This window comes from Arvicanthis niloticus, chromosome 2 (assembly GCF_011762505.2).
Source record: "Arvicanthis niloticus isolate mArvNil1 chromosome 2, mArvNil1.pat.X, whole genome shotgun sequence".
Lineage (NCBI taxonomy): Eukaryota > Metazoa > Chordata > Mammalia > Rodentia > Muridae > Arvicanthis > Arvicanthis niloticus.
This window is the reverse complement of record NC_047659.1, coordinates 92,109,910-92,133,597: the sequence shown is the minus strand read 5'-3', so window position 1 is coordinate 92,133,597 and position 23,688 is coordinate 92,109,910. Positions and strand designations below refer to the sequence as shown.

The window sequence follows — 23,688 nt, the reverse complement described above, 5'->3', positions numbered from 1 at the left end:
ATGTGAACTGCCATACCTAGATTTGGTGTAGAAATTGATTTACTTTAAAAAACTAATCATCTCTATAGATTTCTAGCTGATAGAAAGTCTTAAGAATAAGTTTTGCTGTAAAACATCTTAAAGGAGTTGTTTTTTTTCTTTCTATCATATGGGTCTCAGAGATTGAACTCAGTGTTGGCTTGGTAGCATCTTTACCTGTTGAGCCGTCTAGTTGAGACCCTATTGTTAAGAATTTTGTCTGAGGGCTAGAAGATATCTCTGTGGGTAAAGCTCTAGTTGCACACACATGAGGACCAGAGTTTGGGGTTCTAGCATCCACATAAGTTAGGTTGCTATAATGCCCCTGTAATCATAGCTCTAGGATGCTGAGTCAAAGAGTCCTCATAGCAAGCTGGCTGGCTAGACCAGCCAGATCAGGGAGCTCTAGGCTGAAGTGAGAGATCCTGACTCATTATACAGTGGAAAGCAGTTGAGGAAAACAGATGATGTTAACATCTGGTCTCCAAACACACACACACAAACACACACACACACACACACACACACACACACGCCCATCCACATGTAAATGTACATACACATACATGGTGAAAAAAAGATGTCTATTGCAAGTCAATTCCTTTAACATCTGTCTACCGCTTTTTTTTTTTCACAGGTTTTTTATTATCAAGATGTTAAATGCAGGGAAGAAATGTATGATAAAGATATAATCATGCTTCAGGTACCTATTTTTAGTTACTCTCCTTTAGATTTTCCTTTCCTGTTTTGTTTCTTAATGTAAAAGGAGATACTGTTTTTAACTTGAGTTTCTCTCATCATTAACTGAGCATGATAGCATAGAAATAGAATGGGCAATCTTCTGCAAAATTATTTTGTGATTTTCTAAAGGGACTATTAGAGATAAGCGTTCCTCCATTTAATACACAAGAAATGTGACAATCAGTTTCCTTCATAGATTGGAGCGTCCATAATGGATCCCAACAAGTTCTTGTTACTGGTACTTCAGAGGTATGAACTTACTGATGCTTTTAACAAGACCATATCCACAAAAGACCAGGTAAGCAATGGAGGCTGCTGTGTGAATTAATTCCAAAGGCATATTGTCATTATTTTACTTATATTTTAAAAACATATTTTTTTGTATATACAGTTATCCTTCCATATCTGGATTCTACATCTACAGATTCATCATACTAAGGATCAGATAGATATTTTAAATTGTGTCTGTACTAATGTGCAAACAATATTATACAATCACTATTTACATGATATTTACATGATATTTATATTTGTATTAGGTATTATGAGTAACATTGTGCTTTTAAAGTATAAGGCAAGATATGTATGGGTTATGCACAGATAATACATCAACTTATAAGGGACTTGCGCCACTTTGGATTGTGATGTTCTGGTTGGGATGTCCTAGATGTCTAGGAACCATGGTTTATCCCATACTATGGAATATCTGTACCTCCAAGTATCACACATGCATGAAGAATACACAAATATGCAAACACATATACTTTCTTTTCTCTTTAGAAAACTTAGGCTCTATATAGATAAAGAAAAGAGATGTCACTTTACGTACTGCCTTCAGAAAATAAAATACTAGTATTTTGTTTTTAAAGCAAAAGCTTTATTCTACATGTGCCATTTTATAATTTATAGCCTGGTTAACAAAATATCATGATAGGATTTTTTCCTTGTAACTGAGTAAATACCAAACCTGTATTGTTATTTTTACATGATCAGTTTTAAAGTCGATGTAGCAGTTCCAGTGCATGCAACGAGCATTTATTTCAAGATAAATTTTAGGAGTAAATTTGATAAATAAAATGGCACGTTTTTACTTAAGGCTCGTGATAAGCATTGGCAGCTTGGTGCATGTGCATTTCTGATAGCATGAGGTTTTTATATCGCATCGGCACTGAAAGGTGGCATGTACAGTGTCATTATTCTGGTTCATTATCATTGGTTTTGGGGGGAGTTAGTGAATTGTTGGTGCTTTCCTTTTGTATGTTTTCTAAACTCTTTCCCTTTTCTATTTTTGTAAATGCTTATTTTAGTATATTTATTATATACTAAACATTTGTGTTGTCTTACAATGCCCTGTCACATCTGTATTGCTTTAATATTTGAAGTACTATCTTATAAAGTAGTCCTAACTGATTTTTTTGTTGTTGTTTTGTTTTTTTGTTTTAGTTTTTTGAGACAGAGTTTCTCTGTGTATCCCTGGCTATGCTGGAACTTGCTCTGTAGTCCAGGCTGGCCTCGAACTCAGAGATCCACCTGCCTCTGCCTCCTGAGTTCTGAGATTAAAGATATGAGCAGCCACCAATAAGGGGCAACCTTGACTGTTTTAAATTTATTAAATCCTATTCCTTAATTTTTCTGACTTCGAAGTCACTTATGGAGGCCCAAATAATAGGCTATAAAAAGGAAATGATATTTTTGTCACTTTACCCTCGGTGAAAATAATTGATTTATCAGAAGAAGTTAAATAAGAGATGTTTTAGGTAATGATACTCCTATCATACCCAGGAAATGGACTTTAAGCCACTCTCACCTTCCCAGTAAGAAGGAAGCTAAGAGCAGAGAAAGGGAAAGATTAGAAGTTGTTGACTTAGGACAAATAACAATGTGGAGGGGATGGTAATGAAGAGTGGCAGTTTCTGACAGCTGTGACGGAGCACTTCATGTGTCACTTCATGTGTCAGGTGGGAGTTTTAGCTCCTACCTTTGCTATGCTTGGAAGAAAACTCTAGACTGGGTGGACCTTGCATCTAATCAAGAAATACAGACTTGAAGTTTGTGGTTCTTATGTAACTTTTTTTTTTTAATTCTGTAGGATTTGATTAAACAGTATAATACATTAATAGAAGAAATGCTTCAGGTCCTCATCTATATTGTGGGTAAGATTAAAACAAAATTTGAATTAGAACATGATTTACTTCTTAAAGAACGTTAATAAATTATAATTGGAATTTGTCTTCTGTTCTAAATGCTACATGAAGTAACCGAGACTAATGGGACCCGTGTGATGGATAGATTTAGAAAGTTCTTTAAAAATGAATCTTGCAGAGTTTTTTTCCTCAGTATTGGAGATCAAACCCAGGGCCTTTCACATGTTAGACAAATGCTCTGCCACTAAACTACATTCCCAGTAACCTCTTAATCTTTATACTTGATTTTTTTTTTATTGTTGGGTTTTGGAGGTCAAGGTATAAATATCCTGGGTATAAACATAGGGTTTTTAAATCTATTTAGTGTTGACATTTACATATATGCATGAAATTTAAATATATCCTTGGTCTAATTTAAATGTTTTTGCAAATAACTTTGGGTAGATATCAGAGTGAGAAAGATGGTTGTGAGTCCCATGTGGAACTGGGAACACAACTCAGCTCCTCAGCTGCAAATGCTCTGAACCAGTGAGCCATCTTTCAAGCCCCATATCTGTTTTATAATGGGAAAAATATAAATAAGTCGGAAATATTTGGATTCGGAGTTAGATTATAAAGTCTTGGCCTTGCTTTCAGTTATTAAGAACATGCTATATAATCTTTGAGTTTCAGATTCCTAATCCATACAGTGTGAAAGGAACCTACTCTAAGGTTGCTTCTGGGGCTGTGAACCTGGGGGATACCCCTTTGGTGTGTGTGTGTGTATATATATATATATATATATATATATATATATATATATATATACATATATACGTATATATATGTATATATATACATATACATATATATATATGTATATATATGTATATATATACATACATACACATGCATATATGAAAAATATAAAATTAGAAAATTTACAAATGTGAAAATGAGTCATTGGAATAAAACATTTCAAAAATTCTTTGTGAAATGTATATGATTTAGAGAATATCTAAAAGGATCTCTTCTAGATGTCATAGGCCTTTTATAGATATTGTAGTGTTGAAAACTAGTGGTGAATATATAGGTCATGAAGGCAGAGTGAGGGGGTTAGAAAGGGTAGTATGGGAGGTGAATATGGGCAAAGTACATGACACACCTGAAAGAATTATCCTTATGAAGTCTATTACTGTGTTAATTAATGTATGTCAATGAAACTTTCAGTAGGACCATGGAAGTGGCTCACATTGGCAAAGCTCCTAATGTGAAGGCACGAGGACCTGAGTTCAATCTCCAATACGAACATAAGAATGGGGGCAGCAGGCAGGCAGGCGGCACACACCTGTAATCCCAGAACTGAGGAGACTGGACAGGGGGATCCCTAGAGAGCAGGTTTGCCAGCAGGGTTACCTGCATCAGTGAGCTCCAGACTCAGTGAGCACTCCTATCTTAGAAATAAGGTGAAGACCAAGACCTCCCCCCCATCCAAATACACATACACATGCATACACCTGCATGCACACATGCTCACATTACACAAAATAATTTGCACATATATACACTTAAAATTTTTTTAAAAACCTAGGGTACCATATGTTCAAATGTCTTCTTGAAGCAGGGGATGTTGGATTTTGACACCAGAAACATTCCTGTACTTGATTTAGCAATTTCTCATCTCTATTTGACAGGGTTTTTGTTTATGTATTTGTAACCTGGACCTGGGTTTGTAGCTCAGTGGTAGAGTGTGAGTCCTAGGATTGATATATAATCCTACTTATCATATAAACCATTCATTTTGCTTTTCAGTTTTCATTTTGTTCTTTTTTTTTTATGTACTTTATTTCTCTGTCTTTTTGTCACTTTCTGTGTCCTCTACCTCTGTGTGTGTGCTTGTCTGGATGTCTGTGTGAGTGTATAGGCACACATGTGTGTGTGTTCTTGTGCATGTATGTGGGAGACAGAAGAGGGCATCAAATCCCTTATAGCTGGAGTGTTTGTGAGCCATCTGGCTTGTTGCACAGGTACTAGGATCAAAACTCTAGTCTTGGTGATAGTGCAAAAAGAGTTCTTAACCTCTAGGTAGGCACTGTTTGTTTTATTTGTTTGTTTTAGTTTTTGTTTTTCAGTTTATTTTGATTTTTCTTTTGCTTGTCTTTTCTTTTCTGTTTGAGACAGGGTCTTAATGTATAGCTCTAGCTGACCTGTAGCTCACAATGTAGACAAGTCTGGCCTCCAGCTCACAGAGATCTGCCTGTCTCTACCTCTTGAGTGCTAGTGTTCAAGGTATGTGCCAATGACATGCCTGACCTTAACAATTTATTATTTTTAGTGTAGGTATGGGTATGTGCATGTGAGTGCAGGTGCCCTTTGAGTCTAGAGACATTGGATCCCCTGGAGCTGGATTAGCAGGCAGATGTGAGTGTCCTGACGGAGGTTCTAGGAATAGAACTTAGATCCTCTGTAAGAGAAATATGTGCTCATACCCACTGAACCATCTCTCGAATCTATTGGTTTGACTTTTGAAACCTGGTCTTATTATGTGACCAGGCTAGCCTTATTGTTTATGATCCTCCTATCTCAGCCTCCCAAGTGCTGGGATTACAGCAAATTAAAGTAAGGGCTGGATTCTTCAGGTCACTGAATGGTTTCTCTCTTTCAACAAATAGTATATGGTTTGATTTTGGGAAAATATTGAAGTTATTTTGATTTTTTTTTTGTAGACCTGACTTGATGCAATGTTCTGGGTATAAATACATCTGTTAGAACAAAACTTAAATAGAAATGAATGAAATTTTCTGGTTTTGTTTTTTGTTGTATTAGGAGAGCGTTATGTACCTGGAGTGGGAAATGTTACCAAAGAGGAGGTTATAATGAGAGAGATTACTCACTTACTTTGCATTGAGCCCATGCCACACAGTGCCATTGCCAGAAACCTACCTGAGAATGTAAGTCTACTTTTCTTTAAAAGAAAGAAAATTATTTTAAAAAGTATATGTTTGGGTGTTTTTCCTATATGTTTGTAAGTGTATCATATGCATGCCTGGAGTTCTTACAGGGTGTTGGATGCCCTGGACCTGGAGCCATAGACAGTGGTGACCAACATATAGAAACTGGGAACTGACCCAGGGAGGGAACCCTGCAAGGGCAGCCAGTGCTTTTAACCACTGAGCTGTCTTCTTGTCTCTGTTTACATTTCAGTCCCTCTGATTGGAGGAATTCCAGTTTTTGTGGTTGTTTATTTGGTTCTCTCTCTCTCTCTGTTGAAGGTTAACTTCAAATTTCAGGAAAATTTGCTTCACAAAATGACCCACATTTTTCTATTATGGTTGTAAACCAATTAGTCATCTATAAGCTTTAGTTCCACAGAAATGCTCTGAAGTTTTTGTTTACTTTAAAACAAAATTTTTAGCAGAGGAAATGAAAGGTATCTGAAATGCTGAGATTTCAGATTTTTAGAGCAGTGTGTTAATGTGGATCTTGTAGGAAACAGGCCAGAAAACAAAAATGAAGATTTTATTACAGGAAGCAAGGAGAGGCTGGGAAACACGAGGGAGCTGTTGCAGCATTTTGCAAGCCTACTTTTTGTGAAGAAAATGCATAGTGCTTGTACTTAACAACAAAGGGATATATTTCAAAATAACTAGGAAAAGAGAGCCCAAAGTCTTACAACATGTTGAATTGAAAAATATTTGAGGACTTAGAAATGTCAGTTATTCTGATTTTATAATTATACATTGCATATGTGTGTGTATGTATGTATGTATGTATGTATATATGTATGCGTATGTATATACATACATACATACATATATACAAGTATTATGTGAAAAGAATGAAGGAAAGAAAAGAATGAAGCAATAGGTTATACACTGTGGCACACTTTTAGTAATCCCAGCACACTGGAGTTCCAGGGATGGAGATAGAAGAGAGAGAGAGACAGAGACAGACAGCAAGATAAAAATCGGGCTTTGATGTCTTGCCATATCTCTGAGAACAAGCTGCTTTATAGTATTAGCCTTGCTTAGGGTCTGGAGCATGTTGTCAGTCTGCTCTCTCTAATTAGAGATCTGTACAGTGAATTGTGATCTACACCACAGTGGTATTTATGCTTTAGTATGTACCAGTATTGGTATAATTGTCCTAAAGTTATGACTCTTACATTTTTCCTCTTGTGAGATTTGTATATGAATTAGAACAATGATTGCTTAAGTTTTGTTTTTATATGTGTGAGTGGAAGTATACACGTCATAACATGTATGTAGATATCTGCTGCCGGAGTTTTTGTAATTTTTTTCCCAGTTTCATTATAAACTGGTTGTCAATTGTAGCTATTTGGGATTTTACTTTTGTAATTTTGGTATATCCACCTATTAATTTCATGATTAATGCCTTTTAAATATCATCTTATAGGTTTTCTTAGTGTGTTTTAAGCAGTTGTTTTGATGTTCTAAATGATTTTCCCCTAAATACAATTAAAATAAGTAAATATTCAGAAATTCTAAAAATATGTTACACCTAAAATAATTTTACCTATGACTCATAATACATATATAACATATTTGGAAACAAAATTTTCTAAGGCAACCTCTGACTTTGCTGCTTAATCTCAGATAAATTGTTTTTTATAAGGTTAAATAGGCTAGTAGCACATGTTTGATAGTATAATTCCAGTTACCTGGGAAGCTAAGGATCATTTATGCACAGGAGTTTAGGGCCAGCCTGAGCAACATAATGAGACTCATCTTTTTAAAAACTAAATAGGTGAATAAAATAAAGTTTTGTTTGCATTTATTTATTTCTGCATGTGTGTACATGTGTGTGTGTTACAGTACTTACGTGACACCTGCAGTGATAAGAGGACAAAGCAGGGATCAGTTTTCTCCTTTCACTGTGTGGGTCCCAGGGATTAAACTATCAGACTTGGCAGGAGGTGCTTTTACTCACTGAGCCTGTTCAAGCTAAACTTTGAAAAGGAGGTTAAATTTCTTAATTTTTAAAAACTGTAGATAGCTAGCTATAAGTTTACTGTTGTATTTTAACTAGGTCCTTCTCATCATTGTAAGTGACCTCATAAAAATACCACTCTGTTTTTAAGGAAATGTTTGTGCTAATTAGCAGAAACCTATCAGAGCTGCAAAAGGAAGAACACATCTGGACACTTTGCACAGATACTTTGTCATGTGTTTCTGGTTGGAGGCTATTCATTTTGTTTACTTTGGTTTCAAGGATTAGTAAAGCGTGGATATGTCCCTACATGTTGTTAATAAACATATAAGGCTTCTTTTTAACCACTGAGCGGATAGCTGAGTGATAGAATGCTTTCTGCAGGCCCTGGGTTAAATTCCAACACCATCCAAAAAAAACAAAAAAAAAAACAAAAAAAAACAAAAAGGAAAGAAAGGAGGGTAGGTGTTAAAAAATTGTACATGTGTACACACACATGAAGGCAGACTCAGAGAGCTGACTTACCCTGTGCTATTTATATGTAAGAGCGTGTATCTTTAAAGACACTCCCTTACAACATGTTGGCTTCATATATACTTTTTTTCTTTTTCATTTTTTTCTTTTGCCTTCCCCCTCCCCCAGACAGGGTTTCTCCATGTAGCCCTGACTATCCTGGAACTCATTCTGTAGACCAGGCTGGCCTCAAACTCACAGAGCTCTGCCTGCCTCTGCCTCCTGAATGGTGAAATTTAAGGCATGTGCCACCACCCAACTTTCATATGTACTTTTAATGCAATATTGCAGTTAATCTTTTAATTTATTGTGTATAAAGTACTTCAGAGATGAAGTTTAAAATGTATTTCAGTTCACAGTAAGAGAAGAAAAAAATCATTGCCTGAAGGTAAAAATGACAAAAAAAAATGTTGTTTCGACAGGAAAATAACGAAACTGGCTTAGAGAATGTCATAAACAAAGTGGCCACATTTAAGTAAGTGTTTAATATTTATCCTTTTCTGAGAGATAAGCTGATTTTATTTTTATACTCTGGATACATTTTAGAACATCTGATCTTTAGAGTACCCAGGAATGAGAATACAATATGGAGTAGAGGGGTAAGAATGGGGATGCATTAGGCACTGATGACTGTGTTTAATGATGAAACAATTAAATGTATTTGTTGATAAAATGAGGTTCTTTGTGTGACAGGTAAATAAGAGATTAACTAGTTATGTTAGGTGATTTAGACAGTAAGCTAATACAACTGTAACTCTTTCCCAATACTTTGAAGCTATGACTTCATTGTTTTCTAAATTTTTGTTTTATATGCTAATTTTAGATTTTTCTCCAATAGAGTTAAAAGGTATTTTATAAAACTTTCACTCTTTGTGGTATGTAAGGTGAAAATGTTAATTGGATTAATTCAGCCGGGCGGTGGTGGCGCACGCCTTTAATCCCAGCACTTGGGAGGCAGAGGCAGGCGGATTTCTGAGTACGAGGCTAGCCTGGTCTACAGAGTGAGTTCCAGGACAGCCAGGGCTACACAGAGAAACCCTGTCTCGAAAAAAACAAAAAAACAAACAAAACAAAAAAAAAAAAAAAGGATTAATTCTTGAATTTTGGACAATTGATACTAGTAATATATTTTGACTTATGATCATAATTGTGTTTAGAGAGATGCTGTTGGGTTTTTTTTAAATACTTATTTATTTTTATGTTCACTCATGTTTTGCCTGTATATATGTCTGTGCAAGGATACCAGGTCCTATGGAATTGTACTTAACAGTTGTGAGCTGCCATGTGGGTGCTGGGTCCTCTGGAAGAATGGCCAGTGCTCTTCACTGCTAAGCCATCTCTCCAGCTCACTACCAATTGTAAAAAATGTATAGAATAGCATGTGGCTTTTTTTCCCTATTAGCAGTGTTTAATGATATTTTTTAAGTTAAAGATTGGACAGAAACTCAAAGATGCTAAATGTTCACAGCAAATATGGTATGCTCCTTTTAGCTGTGATGCTTTTCCTACTACAACGCTTGATAGAAGATTCCATACTATTGTTAGAACAGTTTGCTAATGATTTGTTCTCTACCATTTGAGGTTTGACCTACGTCAAGTAGTATACTGTAATTTAACAGGCACCTTTAAACCCAGAGGCTATAAAAGAAGTCTGGGAATCTAAGTCTGCATTCTAAGCTCCACCTAGCACAAGGCAAACTCTCCCAGATCTCTTTGAATTGCATAACTTATTAAATAAAAATGTCACTGTTGTCAGGATTTTGTATTCTGAGTATTTTTTAAAATTACCATAGAACTAAATTGATCGTTTCTAAGATATAAGTTTTTAATAGGGATCTTGAATTTTAGATTAGATTTTAGGGTCTTTGTCTGGTGTCAGTTCTGTGAAAACAAAATACTGTTCTTCATCTCTGTGTTGTCTGTTGCTTTAGGAAACCAGGTGTGTCGGGCCATGGAGTTTATGAATTGAAAGATGAATCACTGAAAGACTTCAATATGTACTTTTACCATTATTCTAAAACACAGCATAGCAAGGTAGGAAAAGTATTCTTTTTATAAATAAACCTGAAGTCCTGTATGTTTTCTGAATCTACAGAAAAGTAGTTTTATGATGGCTCTCAGTAGAGGGCGTTAATTCATCCAAAAAAATTAAAAACTTAATCAGTATAGACAATTACGTATAGACAATATTTAGATTTACTTGACTATAGCAGAGATGTCCATAATAGTTGCTACAGGAGAAGAAGATTCAGGGATGCGTCCTTCACTTCACTGTCATATGCTTTGATTGGCTGTCATGCTTCTTTAGAATACTCCTCTTCCTCTCTTGCTTCCTTCCCCTCTCCCTTGATCCCTCCCTCCCTCCCTAGCTCTCTCCCTCTCCCCCCCCCCATTTTCTTTCTTGTCTTTTACAACAGTGATTAGCAGATAGTGTCTGTTGGTCCTAGAAGTGATCACATGGCTCTGATGATGATGGTTTTATTGACCTTTGGTTAAGCTGAATAATTTACAAAAGTGTGGGAAGGAGAAAGCTGGTTACTACCAGCATGGTCTTGCTTGCTTGCTGCCATTGTGAGAAATGCTCTACTCTACCGTGGCTTCCTCTTCGTGATGATCTGAAGCCAGACATGGGGCTGAGTGAGACGCTGCTGCTCTTTGTATCAGGCCATCTGCTGCTTTCTTACAGCAACAGAGTCTAACACAGGAGCTTTCATTTAATAAAATAAAATAAAATAAATATAAACACAGATAAAAGTTACACACTGTCATGTAGGCCCTTATACTGGATAGAAGCTAGGAAGTCTTTCTGACTAAAAGAACAGGAACTAAATTCTGAATGAGAATCATATCTCACCCATTTTGCGATGCCTTCTCTAAGACAACTATTTGGTTTCTAGTCAAAGTAATATTTTGAATATATTTTAAATTAGCACATAAAGTATTTTAGTAGGTAGGTCAATCTTTGTATTTTTTTCAAACAATATTTAACTTGTTTTGTGCTTGTAACAGTGTATATAATAATAGTTTTTACTTTTTCTTTTTTTTTTCTTAAATAGGCTGAACATATGCAGAAGAAAAGGAGAAAACAAGAAAATAAAGATGAAGGTAAAGTGAGATTCTAAACTGACTTAATTTTGTCTATTTTTTTTGTGTTTTGTTGATTTGAAGGGGGCAACTAAAGGAAATATAAAAAAGCCTCTTTTCACTTATTTTTCAGATATGGCCAACATGAATGAGAGCCTTTAAAATTGTTAGCAAATGGAATTTATTTGGGGAGACTAGTCTACCAGTTTACATTTCCCTTGACATTGATGTTTTCAGTGCTTTGAAAGTAGAAAAAAATCATGTTATTTTGCATTTAAACTTTGACTTTTTATATTTATAATTTAGTATGCTAGGGTAGTTCGACTAAAAATGTACCTGTTTGTCTCTTCTCCCCTTTTATTCTGTTTCCCCAACAGCACTGCCGCCACCACCTCCTCCTGAGTTCTGCCCTGCTTTCAGCAAAGTCGTCAACCTGCTCAGCTGTGATGTTATGATGTACATCCTCAGGACCATCTTTGAGCGGGCAGTGGACACGGAGTCTAACCTGTGGACAGAAGGGATGCTGCAAATGGTGTGTTTACCTGCAGTGTTTGCTCTGAGCTCTTTGTGGAATCTGAAAAACAATCCTTGGATTAATGTCAGTCAGAACCATGTCAGAAACACATGGTACTTAAGAACCATTAAAATAGTTTAACTGTGGCCCAAGTTTCTTTGGTGACACATTCTCATGTTTTTAGCATCTCTATCCTTGGGAAATACTCATGTTTTAAAAGACTCAAAAAAAGTGCGCAGGATAGGGATTACCAGGAAGTGAAAGCCAAGCCTGGGAAGGATTAACCAAGTAAAAAAAACCTTGAACAAACATCTAAATATGTAGAATCGCACTGCTAGTTAGCCAGGGCCAAAGCTGTGTGCCCTCGAGGTTCCAATCTTGCCTGTCTACACTGTCCATCCTTTCTTTCCCCCTTGATGTTCCCCAGCTTCCTCTCCAGGTTGGCCTTCTTATCCTGGGCCACATCTAGGTATCAGGCATGCCCCCCCCCCCCCCCCCCGCCAAGGACCCTATCCTTCCTCTGCTTTGTGAATTCTTTGGCTTTGGTCATGGTAGGAACGGTGATGGAAAAGGAAAGCCCAGGAAAAGAAGCACAAGCATGGAAGGTGTTCTGCTTTTTCTTCTCCTTTTCCAACAGTGATTCTGACAGAAAGCAGGGGCAGGATCCCTCTCTCCCCAAGTCTTCCCAGTTCTGCTCTCCCTTCAAGCTTCAGCAGCTGTGTTGTGCTAAGGGAGATTAGCCTTCCCCTCCCTGCCCCACTCTGCCCTCCCCTGCAGTTCCACCCTGACTGGCTAGGGAGAATGGCATGGTAATCATGGGCTAGCCAAGGGTTTCCTCTCTCTTCTTGAGAGATGCTACAGATAAAGATAGCAGAATAGCTGATTTTTAAAAATGGTGTAATCTCAAGAAACCAAGAGTGAAGTCAAGTTTAAGATCTATAAAGTGTCATCTGTCCTTATTTCCTTTTTTAATACTTGTATTTGGGGTTTTGTGGAAATTTAATTATGATGTACCCTGTACTTTTGTAATTGGGGCACATTATGGTGATTAAAGGTAATTGTGTTCCTGGCAAGCCTCTTATTGATTGCATTAACTGCAAAGATTCTGGGAAGTAGAATCCATTTGATTGATAAGCTCTTTTGGAATGTAATCTTTTCCTATGCTATTTTAGGTACTACTCTCCAACTCTGCTTATTTGAACTCCAGTTAAAAATTTCCTAACATCTCCCAGCTCCTCCTCCTGTGTTAAAAAAAGAAAAGAAAGAAAAGAAAAAAAGGAAAAAAAAAACAACCAAACAAAAAAAACCAAGTCTCTTCATGTTAGTGATAAGTCCATAACACATTGCATCATGCTGGTTTTGTTTTTTTCTTTTCTTTGAAACAGAGTTTCTCTGTACAGCCCTGGCTGTCCTGGAATTTGCTCTGTAGACCAGGCTGGCCTTGAACTCACAGAGATCTACCAGTCTCTGCCTCCTGAGTGTTAGGATTAAAGGCATATGCCACCACCGCCCAGTGCCTCACGTTTTTATAGGCATATATTTATGTTGTTTGGTTTGGTTTTGGTGGTGCTGCTGAGTGAACCAAGGAGCATTATGTGCCAGACAAACTCTACCACTAAGCCATGCTTGCTCTCTTTGTTTTGTTTGTTTGTTTGTTTGTTTTTGAAGTAGGGTCGCATACTATAGCACAAGGTAGACTGACACTCTCTATGCCTAGGCTAACCTTAAACTTGTGGCAGTCCTTCTGTCTCAGCATCCTGAGGGCTAAGAGTATACATATGAGCAATAAGACTGGGTTCTTGGTATTGCTAATTAATAAATTACTTAATCCTGCTGTTTTATGGCAGCTATAATTATATATTTATTTAATACCTATTTAACTGAATAATCTCTATCCCTGTTCCCTATTAGTGATTATTGGTCTGTAGGATCATGCTCTTTTTGTATCTCAGTGATAAATACCTGCAGTACTATATTGAGTATTGTAGAGCTTTATTTGAACTTCAGTTAAGAATTTCCCCACAGCTCCCAGTGTCCTTATCTCCTAAGCACTGTTAATGTTTTATAAATCCTGGAAACTATTTCAACATAAGCACATAAAGGTCTTTGTCATTCTTGGTTGCATGTATATCTCATTGTGTATGAATACGATTATGCATTTAACTTTTATTAATAGGCATTGGGTTTGATTTTAGGGCTTTGTTATAACTAAGATGAACATTGATCATGGTTAGTTTGCTTGCTTGCTTGTGACAGGTTCTCTTTACGTCACTCAGGCTGGTCTTGATTTTGTGGGCTTAGGTCAACCTTCCCCCCTCAGCTTTCCAAATACATGAGATTACAGGTGTGTGCTATACCTAGTTTACAATGATCATCCTTGTATAAATATTTTTTTTTACATAAATGAGTATATTTGCCATACCAATTCCTACTACACAATCTGCTCCTTTACATTTTTGACTGGTGTTGTCACAATGATTTTTTTTTTTAATGTAAAACTAGTTTATGTTTCTTTATCACTAGTGTAATAACAAGTGACTGCTTCCTAAACCCTTTGGGCAGCTGTGTAGTTTATAGTAAACTCTAAATGTTTGCCACTTTTTAAGTGACATTCTTTCAATCGCCTTAAACTGTATCTCCTTAATTTGAATTGGGTACTCATGATTTCTCTTTCACTTAACTTTGTTTATAAGCTTTGTCCATTTTGGGTTATTGTTTTCTTTCTTTTGGGCTATTTATATTAGTACCTCCAATTAAAGAAGTACTTCAAAGACACTTGTTCTCCCTTTCTCAGGCATTCCATATATTGGCACTGGGCTTGCTGGAGGAGAAGCAGCAGCTTCAGAAAGCTCCTGAAGAAGAAGTGACTTTTGACTTTTACCATAAGGCTTCAAGTACGCTACAGCATCATTCCCAAGAAGCTGCAAGCTTATTGCCAGTTTGTAATTGAAAGTTTGGACCTTAAACAGTTTTTATCTGTCAGTCCTTAAAATTAGAAAGCACTTTGTCTTATAGTTAGGGTTTCGTTGCTGTGAACAGACACCATGACCATGGCAACTCTTACAAAGGAAAACTTTAATTGAGGCTGACATACAGTTTCAGAGGTTTAGTCTATTATCATCATGGTGGGAAACAAGGTAGCATGCAGGCAGTCATGGTGCTGGAGAAGGAGCTGAAAGTTCTACATCTTGATCCTCTGGCAGCAGCAGAAGACTGTGTACCACACTAGGTGGAGCTTAAGCATATATGATAGCTCAAAACCCATCTCCACAGTGACACACTTCCTCCAACATGGCCACATCTACTCCAGCAAAGCCTTCTTCCTAATAGAGCCACTTCCTGCAAGTCATACATTCACATACATGAGTCTGTGGGGGCCATACCTATTCAAACATTACAACCCTTAACTGATTTATTTGCCTAGCATTTTTAGTTTTTAACTAATATTTTCCAGTACACTCATTTTTTTTTTTCAGTTCCCTAGCTATTTTTTTTACTTCATGATGATCTAAGATAGTCTTGTTCAAAGCAAATTCCTGGAACATTAATTGTAAAACCAATAGTTGTAAGCAAAATATCACATTTTCTCTTTACACTAACTTTGTAGATTACTGAAGCCTTCTCTGTCTGTGGCCATGACCTCCCTCACTTAAGTGTCTCTCAAGTAGTTCTCATAATGTACTTCTTGTAGACAGTGAGCAAAGAGAGGAAAGGCAAGAGTAGTTTATTAGGAGTAGCTCTTGCTTAGCAGTGCAGGTGGGTGATTCAGAGAGACTTAAAATAATGGGAGTTTCTCTCATCCTATCTTTTAATTTAGCACTTAGTCATTCACAAAATCGTAACTCAGTATTTCATGTAATCTCAGATTCTTTCTTTGAAAAATCAGGGTAGAGAAGGGACTGACTGGCAAGCCTCAATCATCATGTGAATGATAGGCGCTGAGAATTAAACTTGTATATAATTATGAAGATAATCTTCTTTTAATATAATTTTGTATTTTAAAAAAGGATTGGGAAGTTCAGCCATGAATGCTCAGAATATACAAATGCTTTTGGAAAAACTCAAAGGAATCCCCCAATTAGAAGGCCAGAAGGACATGATAACATGGATACTCCAGGTATATCACAAGAGTAAGCTGGTCTAATGAGTTATGTGTCGCTTAACATCAAGAACATATTTGATAAATGTATCATTAAGTGATTCAGCCTTACTTAAATACCACAGAATATACTTAAAACAAACCTAAATAGTTTGTTACTTGATGTGACCTCAATGCTGTCAATAAACTCAGTAAATAAATACAAGGTGTATGAGATTGTTACTGGTATAACTTTACATACTGTTTTACTTTTTTAAGTAGAAAGAACATGCACTCAAATTATAGTGAAAAGAATAGTGTAGGGGCTGAAAATAGAAATCAGTGGTAGGATGTGTGTTTACCATGTATGAGTCCTTGAGTCAGTCCCCAGAATCATAAATTAATTTTTAAAAATTTTATAGTATGATACAGTAAGCACATAAAAAAGTACATGAAAGTAATATGCCAACTGAGCAGGTTAGATTTAGGAATATGTATAATGTATATATATATATATGTGTGTGTGTGTGTGTATATACACATATATATGCACACACACATATATGCATGTAACAAAATGAGGCCTTGAGTTTGAAAAAGATCAAGGGATGAGTATATAGGAAGGTTTGGAGGTGGGAAATGAAAAATAATGTAAGTAGAATTTCAAAAATAAAAAATCAAAGAATTGACAGTCATTTATTGTCATTATTTAATTATACATAATTGTGTAATTCCATACTGTATATAAAAATTTCCTATTTGCTGCTTGAATTCAGCTACTGCTCTCTCTTCATTTGTACAGTCATTTACTATCAATTATTACAACTCTGATTTTTAATAGTAGTAATTCAATTTTTTTCTGCTTCTGAGGCATTTATTTTAATAATAAGATATTCATTTATGCCATTATCAGTTACATTTACTGAGCAATTGCAATGTGCCATGATGAATTCAAGATCCTAAGTAGCACAAAATGTTTGCTTTCATGGAGCATGCGCCATAGTTTGAAGTACAAATAATTTTAAAATATTCATCTGGATAATCCAATAGCATGCGAGAAGGTTCCCTTGGACAATAAGAGAATGGCTTTGTCAGAAGGTGAAGTGAGAGCTGGAGCCAGTACTCTAACACTCTAGAAAAGAGTATTCCAAGGAGAGGGCACTGCAGTGCAAGAGCAAAACCAGCATCACTGGAACATAAGGGGAAGTGAGACATCAGAGATAGCCAGGGCCAGACTGTTCCCTTCATAGGTCAAAATAAAATGGTGTATTGTCATTCTGAAGACATGAATAAAAACATACTTTAAACTGGCTTTAGTGGTATGCTTTACAGTCCCAGTTATTTAGAAGACTGAGTCAGAAAATCATTTGGGAGTTAGAGTTCCCATTAACATTTAAAAATAATCTGTGCTGCACCCCCAACCCCAGACAAACAGTTGTTCCCGGAGCAGCACACTTAATTAAACTTAGCTGATGGCTCCTTGGCCAACAACACTGTTTGTCACAGACAGGGTCACCTTTTAAATTTTGTTTTTCTAATACATCTAAGTAGCTTACCTCAAAAGCATTTCGAGATAAGATGGCTGAATCAGATTAGCGATTTTAAAAAATTTGTCTTCCCAGTCAGTCTAACCAAACTTAATATTTTATCTTTTTTCACAGATGTTTGACACAGTGAAGCGATTAAGAGAAAAATCTTGTTTAGTTGTGGCAAGCACTTCAGGATTGGAGTCCATTAAAAGTGAGGAGGTAACAGCACTGTAACAATGTTACATTTATTTCTGGCAGTGAACATGGAGTCACTTTTCTTCTTTAGGAGGAACTCTGGCAAAATACGGGATTTTTGTTCATCTTATTCCTCCTACCTATGGGTCTGTACTGCACTTAACATAAACTCAATATAATGTATGTATTTTACAAAATTAGAGGAACTTGATGCCCAGTGAACTCTATTAGAAATACCTTATTAATTTTAAAATACTTTCATCTCTAAAATTAGGACTTGTCTCAGTCAATGGAATTTCATAATTTAGTCAATAGTATTCATCTATTAGGAAGTATAAAATAATGGTACCTCTTAGATTCAGTGAATTATATAATTAGATGTCATGATTTTCCATAACGTTTGAATCATGTTTCGCTAATATTAAATTAATTAGCCAATATTTAATTATTAGAATATTCCGTTTGTTTGTTTGTTTGTTTGTTCTTTGACATAGGGTCTCTCTGTAACTCTGACTGTTCTGGAACTTGCTATGTAGACCAAGCTGTCCTTAACTAACAGAGATCCATTTGTCTCTGCCTCCCAATGCTACAATTAAAGGGTGCACCATCACATCCATCTTAATTATTAGAATACTCTTACTTGAGATTATTAACTTTTTTCTAAAAGAAAATGCATTGTACTTAAGTTAGTGTATGATAGAACATTTGCCTCACATATGAAAGGCCTGGGCTAAATCTTTAGTACTTTTAATAAATCTCTTTTATGTTTTATCTTCTGGTTTTAATTTTGGTAGGTCATATGCACATAGAAATTGAGCCATTTCTTCTGAGTTTTCTGGCTTCTCATGTTCTGGATTTCACTGGAATCAGTTATATAACACTCTTTTATTCTAATTTTGTCCTCACATTTTTTTTTCTTTGTTAAGGATTTCTAAGGCTAAGGATTTGTCAGTGGTTTTGGAAGAACCAAGTCTTTGTTTAGTTAATTTTATGCATTGTTCATTTAGTCTTTATTTCCTTAATTTCTTCCCTAATCTTTATAATGTCTTCCTGTCTCTTGGGTTTGGGATTGGCTTGGTGTTGGCTTTCTAGAGCCATGAGCTGCATAATTAGGTTGTTTATTTAAGATCTCTCAAAGAGTTTTTTTTCTATTTTTTTCAATATGAGAATTTATAGCTATAAACTTTACTTTTAGGACTGTCTTGACTGTTCCCCAAAGGTTTTGGGAGGTCTCATTTTTATTTAACGATAGGAATTTTAAAATTTCTTCTCTGGTCACTGTTAATTCAAAAATGTATTGTTCAGTTTCCAAATATTTTTCTAGTTTTTGTGGTTCTCCTTGTTGCCTTCTGCCTCTATTCCATTGTGGTCTGATATAAAGAATTGATACTACTGGGTGATAGTAGCAGATGCCTTTTATCCCAGCAGTCTAGGCAGAGGCAGGTGGATCTCTGTGAGTGTAAGGCCAGCCTAGTCTACATAGTGAATTCCAGGACAACCAGGCCTATACAGTGAAACTGTCTCAAAAAAAAAAAAAAAAAAAAAAAAAAAAAAGCTAAGCAAGCAAAGAATTAATTTTTTTTAATATATGTTAAGTATTAATCTGTAGCCTATGATCTGATCAATTTTGGAGACAGTTGCATATGTCACTTCTCAGTGAGTCACTTCTCACTTCTCAGAATGCATAATCCCTATCTGTCAGGTGGAATATTTTGTATCCATTTGGCTAATGGTATATTGCAGCTCTGAGGTTTCTTTAGTTACTTTTAGTCTATTTAGACCTATTTAAAGTATTGAAGTCCTCCACTGTTACTGCATCAGGACCTATATATTTTATGCCTTCTATGTTTGTTTTATGAAATTTGGGGCTCTAATATTTAGTGTACAAGCATTAATAAATGTTATATATTTTGTGGAGGCAGGTGTCAAAACTCTGTAGTGTTAGCTACCCTGGAACTCACTCTGTAGACCAAACTGGCCTGGAACTCAGAGACCTGCTTGCCCCCTGCTTCCCAGTGCTGGGATTAAAGGCATGTGCCACCACACCCAGCTTTTTATATCTATTTGCTGGATTGTTCTTTTATTAATATGTAGCAGCCCTCTTTATCTCTCTAATTGCTGCTTGTTTGAAGTCTACCTTATCAGATATGGTAACTGCTGCATCAAATAGAGGATATTTAATCTGGACATGAATTTTTAACAGGAGATCCTGTCTAATTTCGGTGTTACTTAACATTCAGATTACTCATGATAAAGAAAAGGCAGAGCGGAAGAGAAAAGCTGAAGCTGCTAGGCTCCATCGCCAGAAGATCATGGCCCAAATGTCTGCCTTACAGAAAAACTTCATTGAAACTCACAAACTCATGTATGACAATACGTCAGAAGTGGCAGGGAAGGAAGACTCCATTATGGAGGAAGACAGGTAAAATAGAAGATTAAGAGTTCAGATTTTTTTAAGGAAAATAACCAAGCATTCTTCTGAAATCATTATTAAGATGGGAACAGCAAAAATAGAAACTAACCCATCATTTTCTGTGTTAGTATTTTGTTTCTAGGAAAAATGGACTACCATTATTACAAACTGGAAATAAATCGATCACCTAATAAAGGTGATTTATACTAGTTTTTCTTTTGTTTGCTTGCGTGAGACAGGGTCATCCTATCTAGTCCATGATGGTCTTGAACTTGTAACAATTCTGCTTCAGCCTCCCAAGTGCTGAAATGACAGGGATAACTCACCACACCAGTGTTTTTCTTTTCTTTTATACTTAAAAAAATTCTTTGACATTTATTTCTTTTTATTTTATATGTATGTGTGTTTTACGTGCATATATGTTTATGTACCACATACGTACTTGATGTTTACCAAAGCAAGAGAGGGCACCAGTTCTCCTGGAACTGGAGTTGCAGATGGACTCAAACCTAGGTCCTCTAGAAGAGCAGTCAGTGGTTTAACCCCTGAACCATCTCTCCAGTCTCGTACATTTCATCTCACTATGTAGCCTTTGTTGTCCTGGAACTCACTGTGTAGACCAGACTGACTCACAGAGATCAGGCTGCTTCTGCCTCCCAAGTACTGGGATCAAGACTGTGCACCACTACTCCTGGCTAAGTTAAAAGTTTAGCAGATAGTCCTCATTGCATTTCTGGGTGACTCTGTCATTTTCTACTTCTAGTAGTGTATGAACATGCTTCATTCTCATGAGGTCAAAATGTATAGGCTAGGAGTGAAGGTCAGTGGATGAGTGCTTGCTTGCATACATGAGGTACTAGGTTCAGTTCCTAGCACCATAAACTAAAATGTAAACATCTTCTGTTGCTCATTAGTGCAAGGACTTTTACATTTTATCTTTTGACAAATGTCTGTTATTATTTTTTGGAGATATATATGTGTGTGTGTATAACATATAGTAATAAAGGCAGATTTCTTAGTATCTTAAATTTTAATTTTCTTATCTTAATGCTCTTTCTATTCACTATTTTAACTACAGTTGTATTACTGTATTTTCATTTTGAAAATCAAATGGTAGAGATAAAGCTGAAGTTCCTTTGGATACTTCACCAAGTCCTATATCCTTTTCTGCCTTCTGTGGTTGTAAGTTTTATGTGTATAGCTCTGAATTCAAGAGGTTAAAAAAAGGTTGAAAGTTCGAGGCTACTCTGAGCTACAGTGAATTGGAGACTAGCCTAAGCTACACATAAGTGAGACTTTGTCTAAAAAAATTAAAAGTTTTTATATATATATATATATATATATATATATATATATCACAATTTTTATTATACTACTACATGCAAACATATGTAATCACAAAATTATGTGGTATTGTTATTCAGCCTTTTGTTTGCATAAGTGATATATACTTATTGTATCTCCGATGTCACAGCTGAGCAGTACCCTTTGAAAACTGTATAATGTTCTGTATCATGTTAACACTGATGAACATTTGAGTTATTTATATTTCATTGAACCATACTTCAGGGAACTTTTTGTATAGTTTTGCAGAATGGTGCAGCACATGACTTCTGAGGCCAGGGTTAGTTAAATCTTGGTCCTACTATGTATAAATGATGAATTCCTAGATCTATCTCTTAGTATCTCTAGGTCTCAGTTTCTCCCTCTGGAAAAATGGAGGTAATTATATCTACCTCATGTTTATTATAAAGATTAAGTGAGAAAAAAAACCCAAAATGTGTGAATCTGTGCCTAGCATCACAATCAATCCATTATAAATACTTGCTTTTATTTGTATTTCATTATCTGGTATATTGTAGATTATAAGTGCAGAATATAATGCTTTTTATTTTCTTTGTTTTTTTGTTTTTTGAGACAGGGTTTCTCTGTATAGCCCTGGCTGTCCTGGAACTCACTCTGTAGACCAGGCTGGCCTCGAACTCAGAAATCCGCCTGCCTCTGCCTCCCAAGTGCTGGGATTAAAGGCGTGCGCCACCACCGCCCAGTGCTTTTTATTTTCTTAATACTTCTCTATATTTTACAAAATTTCTTTGATATGTGAACTGCATATTTATCATTCAAAAAAGAGAAATGGCCCTACTTTTGTTGATACAGTAAGTTGAGTAGAATCACAACATAAATCATAATATATCTTTATGCACTTAGAACAAACTGAATTTTCTAGTTATAAAATTAACTGCTTAAAGCCAAAAAGTTCAGGGTAGATTTTAAAGGTAATAGTGCTAAATATAATTTTTATTTATATTTACTTACTTAAAATCTATCAAAATGTAAAGACAGTGACCAAAACCTATGTTCTCATTTCTGTTGTTTCTTTTGATAGCACCTCAGCAGTAAGTGAGTCCTCTAGAATTGCTCTGGGTCCTAAACGGGGCCCTGCTGTTATAGAAAAAGAGGTGCTGACATGCATCCTCTGCCAAGAAGAACAAGAGGTGAAACTAGAAAACAACGCCATGGTATTGTCGGCCTGTGTGCAGAAATCTACTGCCTTAACCCAGCACAGGGGGAAGCCTATGGACCCCTTGGGGGGTATGTATTACTCAGCCATTTCTTCTTCTGCCTATGTAATTAGAATAAAAATAAGCTCTGAAAGAAATTTAGCACTGAGGTTGTATATAAGTCCTGTTTGGTTAAATAATACATCTGTATGTGAAATAGATTAGGTTCTTACATGTCACATCAGCTACTTGATTGTTTTTGTCATTGTTTAGATTTTTGTTAGTCCTCGGTCATGTTGCTCAACCCATCTCATTTTGGCTTTATCTTGCAAACCATTTGAAAGTAGATTGCAAGCCTCATAACACTTCATCCCTAGGTATTTCTGAACGCATTTCCCAAAACTGAGGGCAGTCTATTATATACTTATCATACTATTATCATATTTAAGGAAGTTAATAATTCAAGAATATCATATATACACAATCTTTATTTCTATAGCTGTTCTCAAAATATATTCAGTCAGAAGGCATATTTTTAAAATAAAGATCTAGATATATCTCACGTATTGCTTTGGTAAAGTTTCTTTTAACTGGGCACAGTGGCTCATGCCTGTAATTCCAGCACATGGAGAGCTGAGTTAGGAAGATTGCCATGAGATGAAGGTTAGCCTGGCCTACATAGTGAGTTCAAGACCAGCCTAAGCTACACAGTGAGACAATGTCTCACAAATAAAGCAAAATAAAAGTTTATTTTAGTAGTTTTAATGTAGAGTAATCTCTTGCCCCTTTTTTTCAAAATAATAACCAGTTTGATGAATTCAGACTAATAATTTTATTCATTGTCTCACATTGTGAACTTATCCATTTGCCTTATGATTAGATTTATATTAAACATTTACTTCATCAAACATTAATTACATAACACATTATACTTATCCAAAGTTAGCTGCTTTATATTCCATGGAAGTAATGATGATGATAGTAAACTCACATTTATTAATATTTAACATGTCCCAGTCACTGATTCAG

General features: G+C 35.8%; 1 protein-coding gene across 1 annotated transcript in view; it reads left to right on the top strand.

Moving 5' to 3' along the window:
• The window catches only part of Ubr1 (ubiquitin protein ligase E3 component n-recognin 1), a 112,304-nt gene that overhangs the window by 47,175 nt on the left and 41,441 nt on the right, over window positions 1-23,688 (top strand). The window contains exons 18-30 of the mRNA XM_034494620.2: window positions 656-721; window positions 956-1,057; window positions 2,849-2,912; window positions 5,709-5,833; window positions 8,768-8,820; window positions 10,277-10,379; window positions 11,402-11,450; window positions 11,807-11,961; window positions 14,738-14,837; window positions 15,951-16,060; window positions 17,683-17,769; window positions 19,986-20,167; window positions 22,545-22,750. Coding sequence (XP_034350511.1) covers window positions 656-721; window positions 956-1,057; window positions 2,849-2,912; window positions 5,709-5,833; window positions 8,768-8,820; window positions 10,277-10,379; window positions 11,402-11,450; window positions 11,807-11,961; window positions 14,738-14,837; window positions 15,951-16,060; window positions 17,683-17,769; window positions 19,986-20,167; window positions 22,545-22,750 — 1,402 coding nt within the window. The remainder of the gene's footprint in view (window positions 1-655; window positions 722-955; window positions 1,058-2,848; window positions 2,913-5,708; window positions 5,834-8,767; window positions 8,821-10,276; window positions 10,380-11,401; window positions 11,451-11,806; window positions 11,962-14,737; window positions 14,838-15,950; window positions 16,061-17,682; window positions 17,770-19,985; window positions 20,168-22,544; window positions 22,751-23,688) is intronic.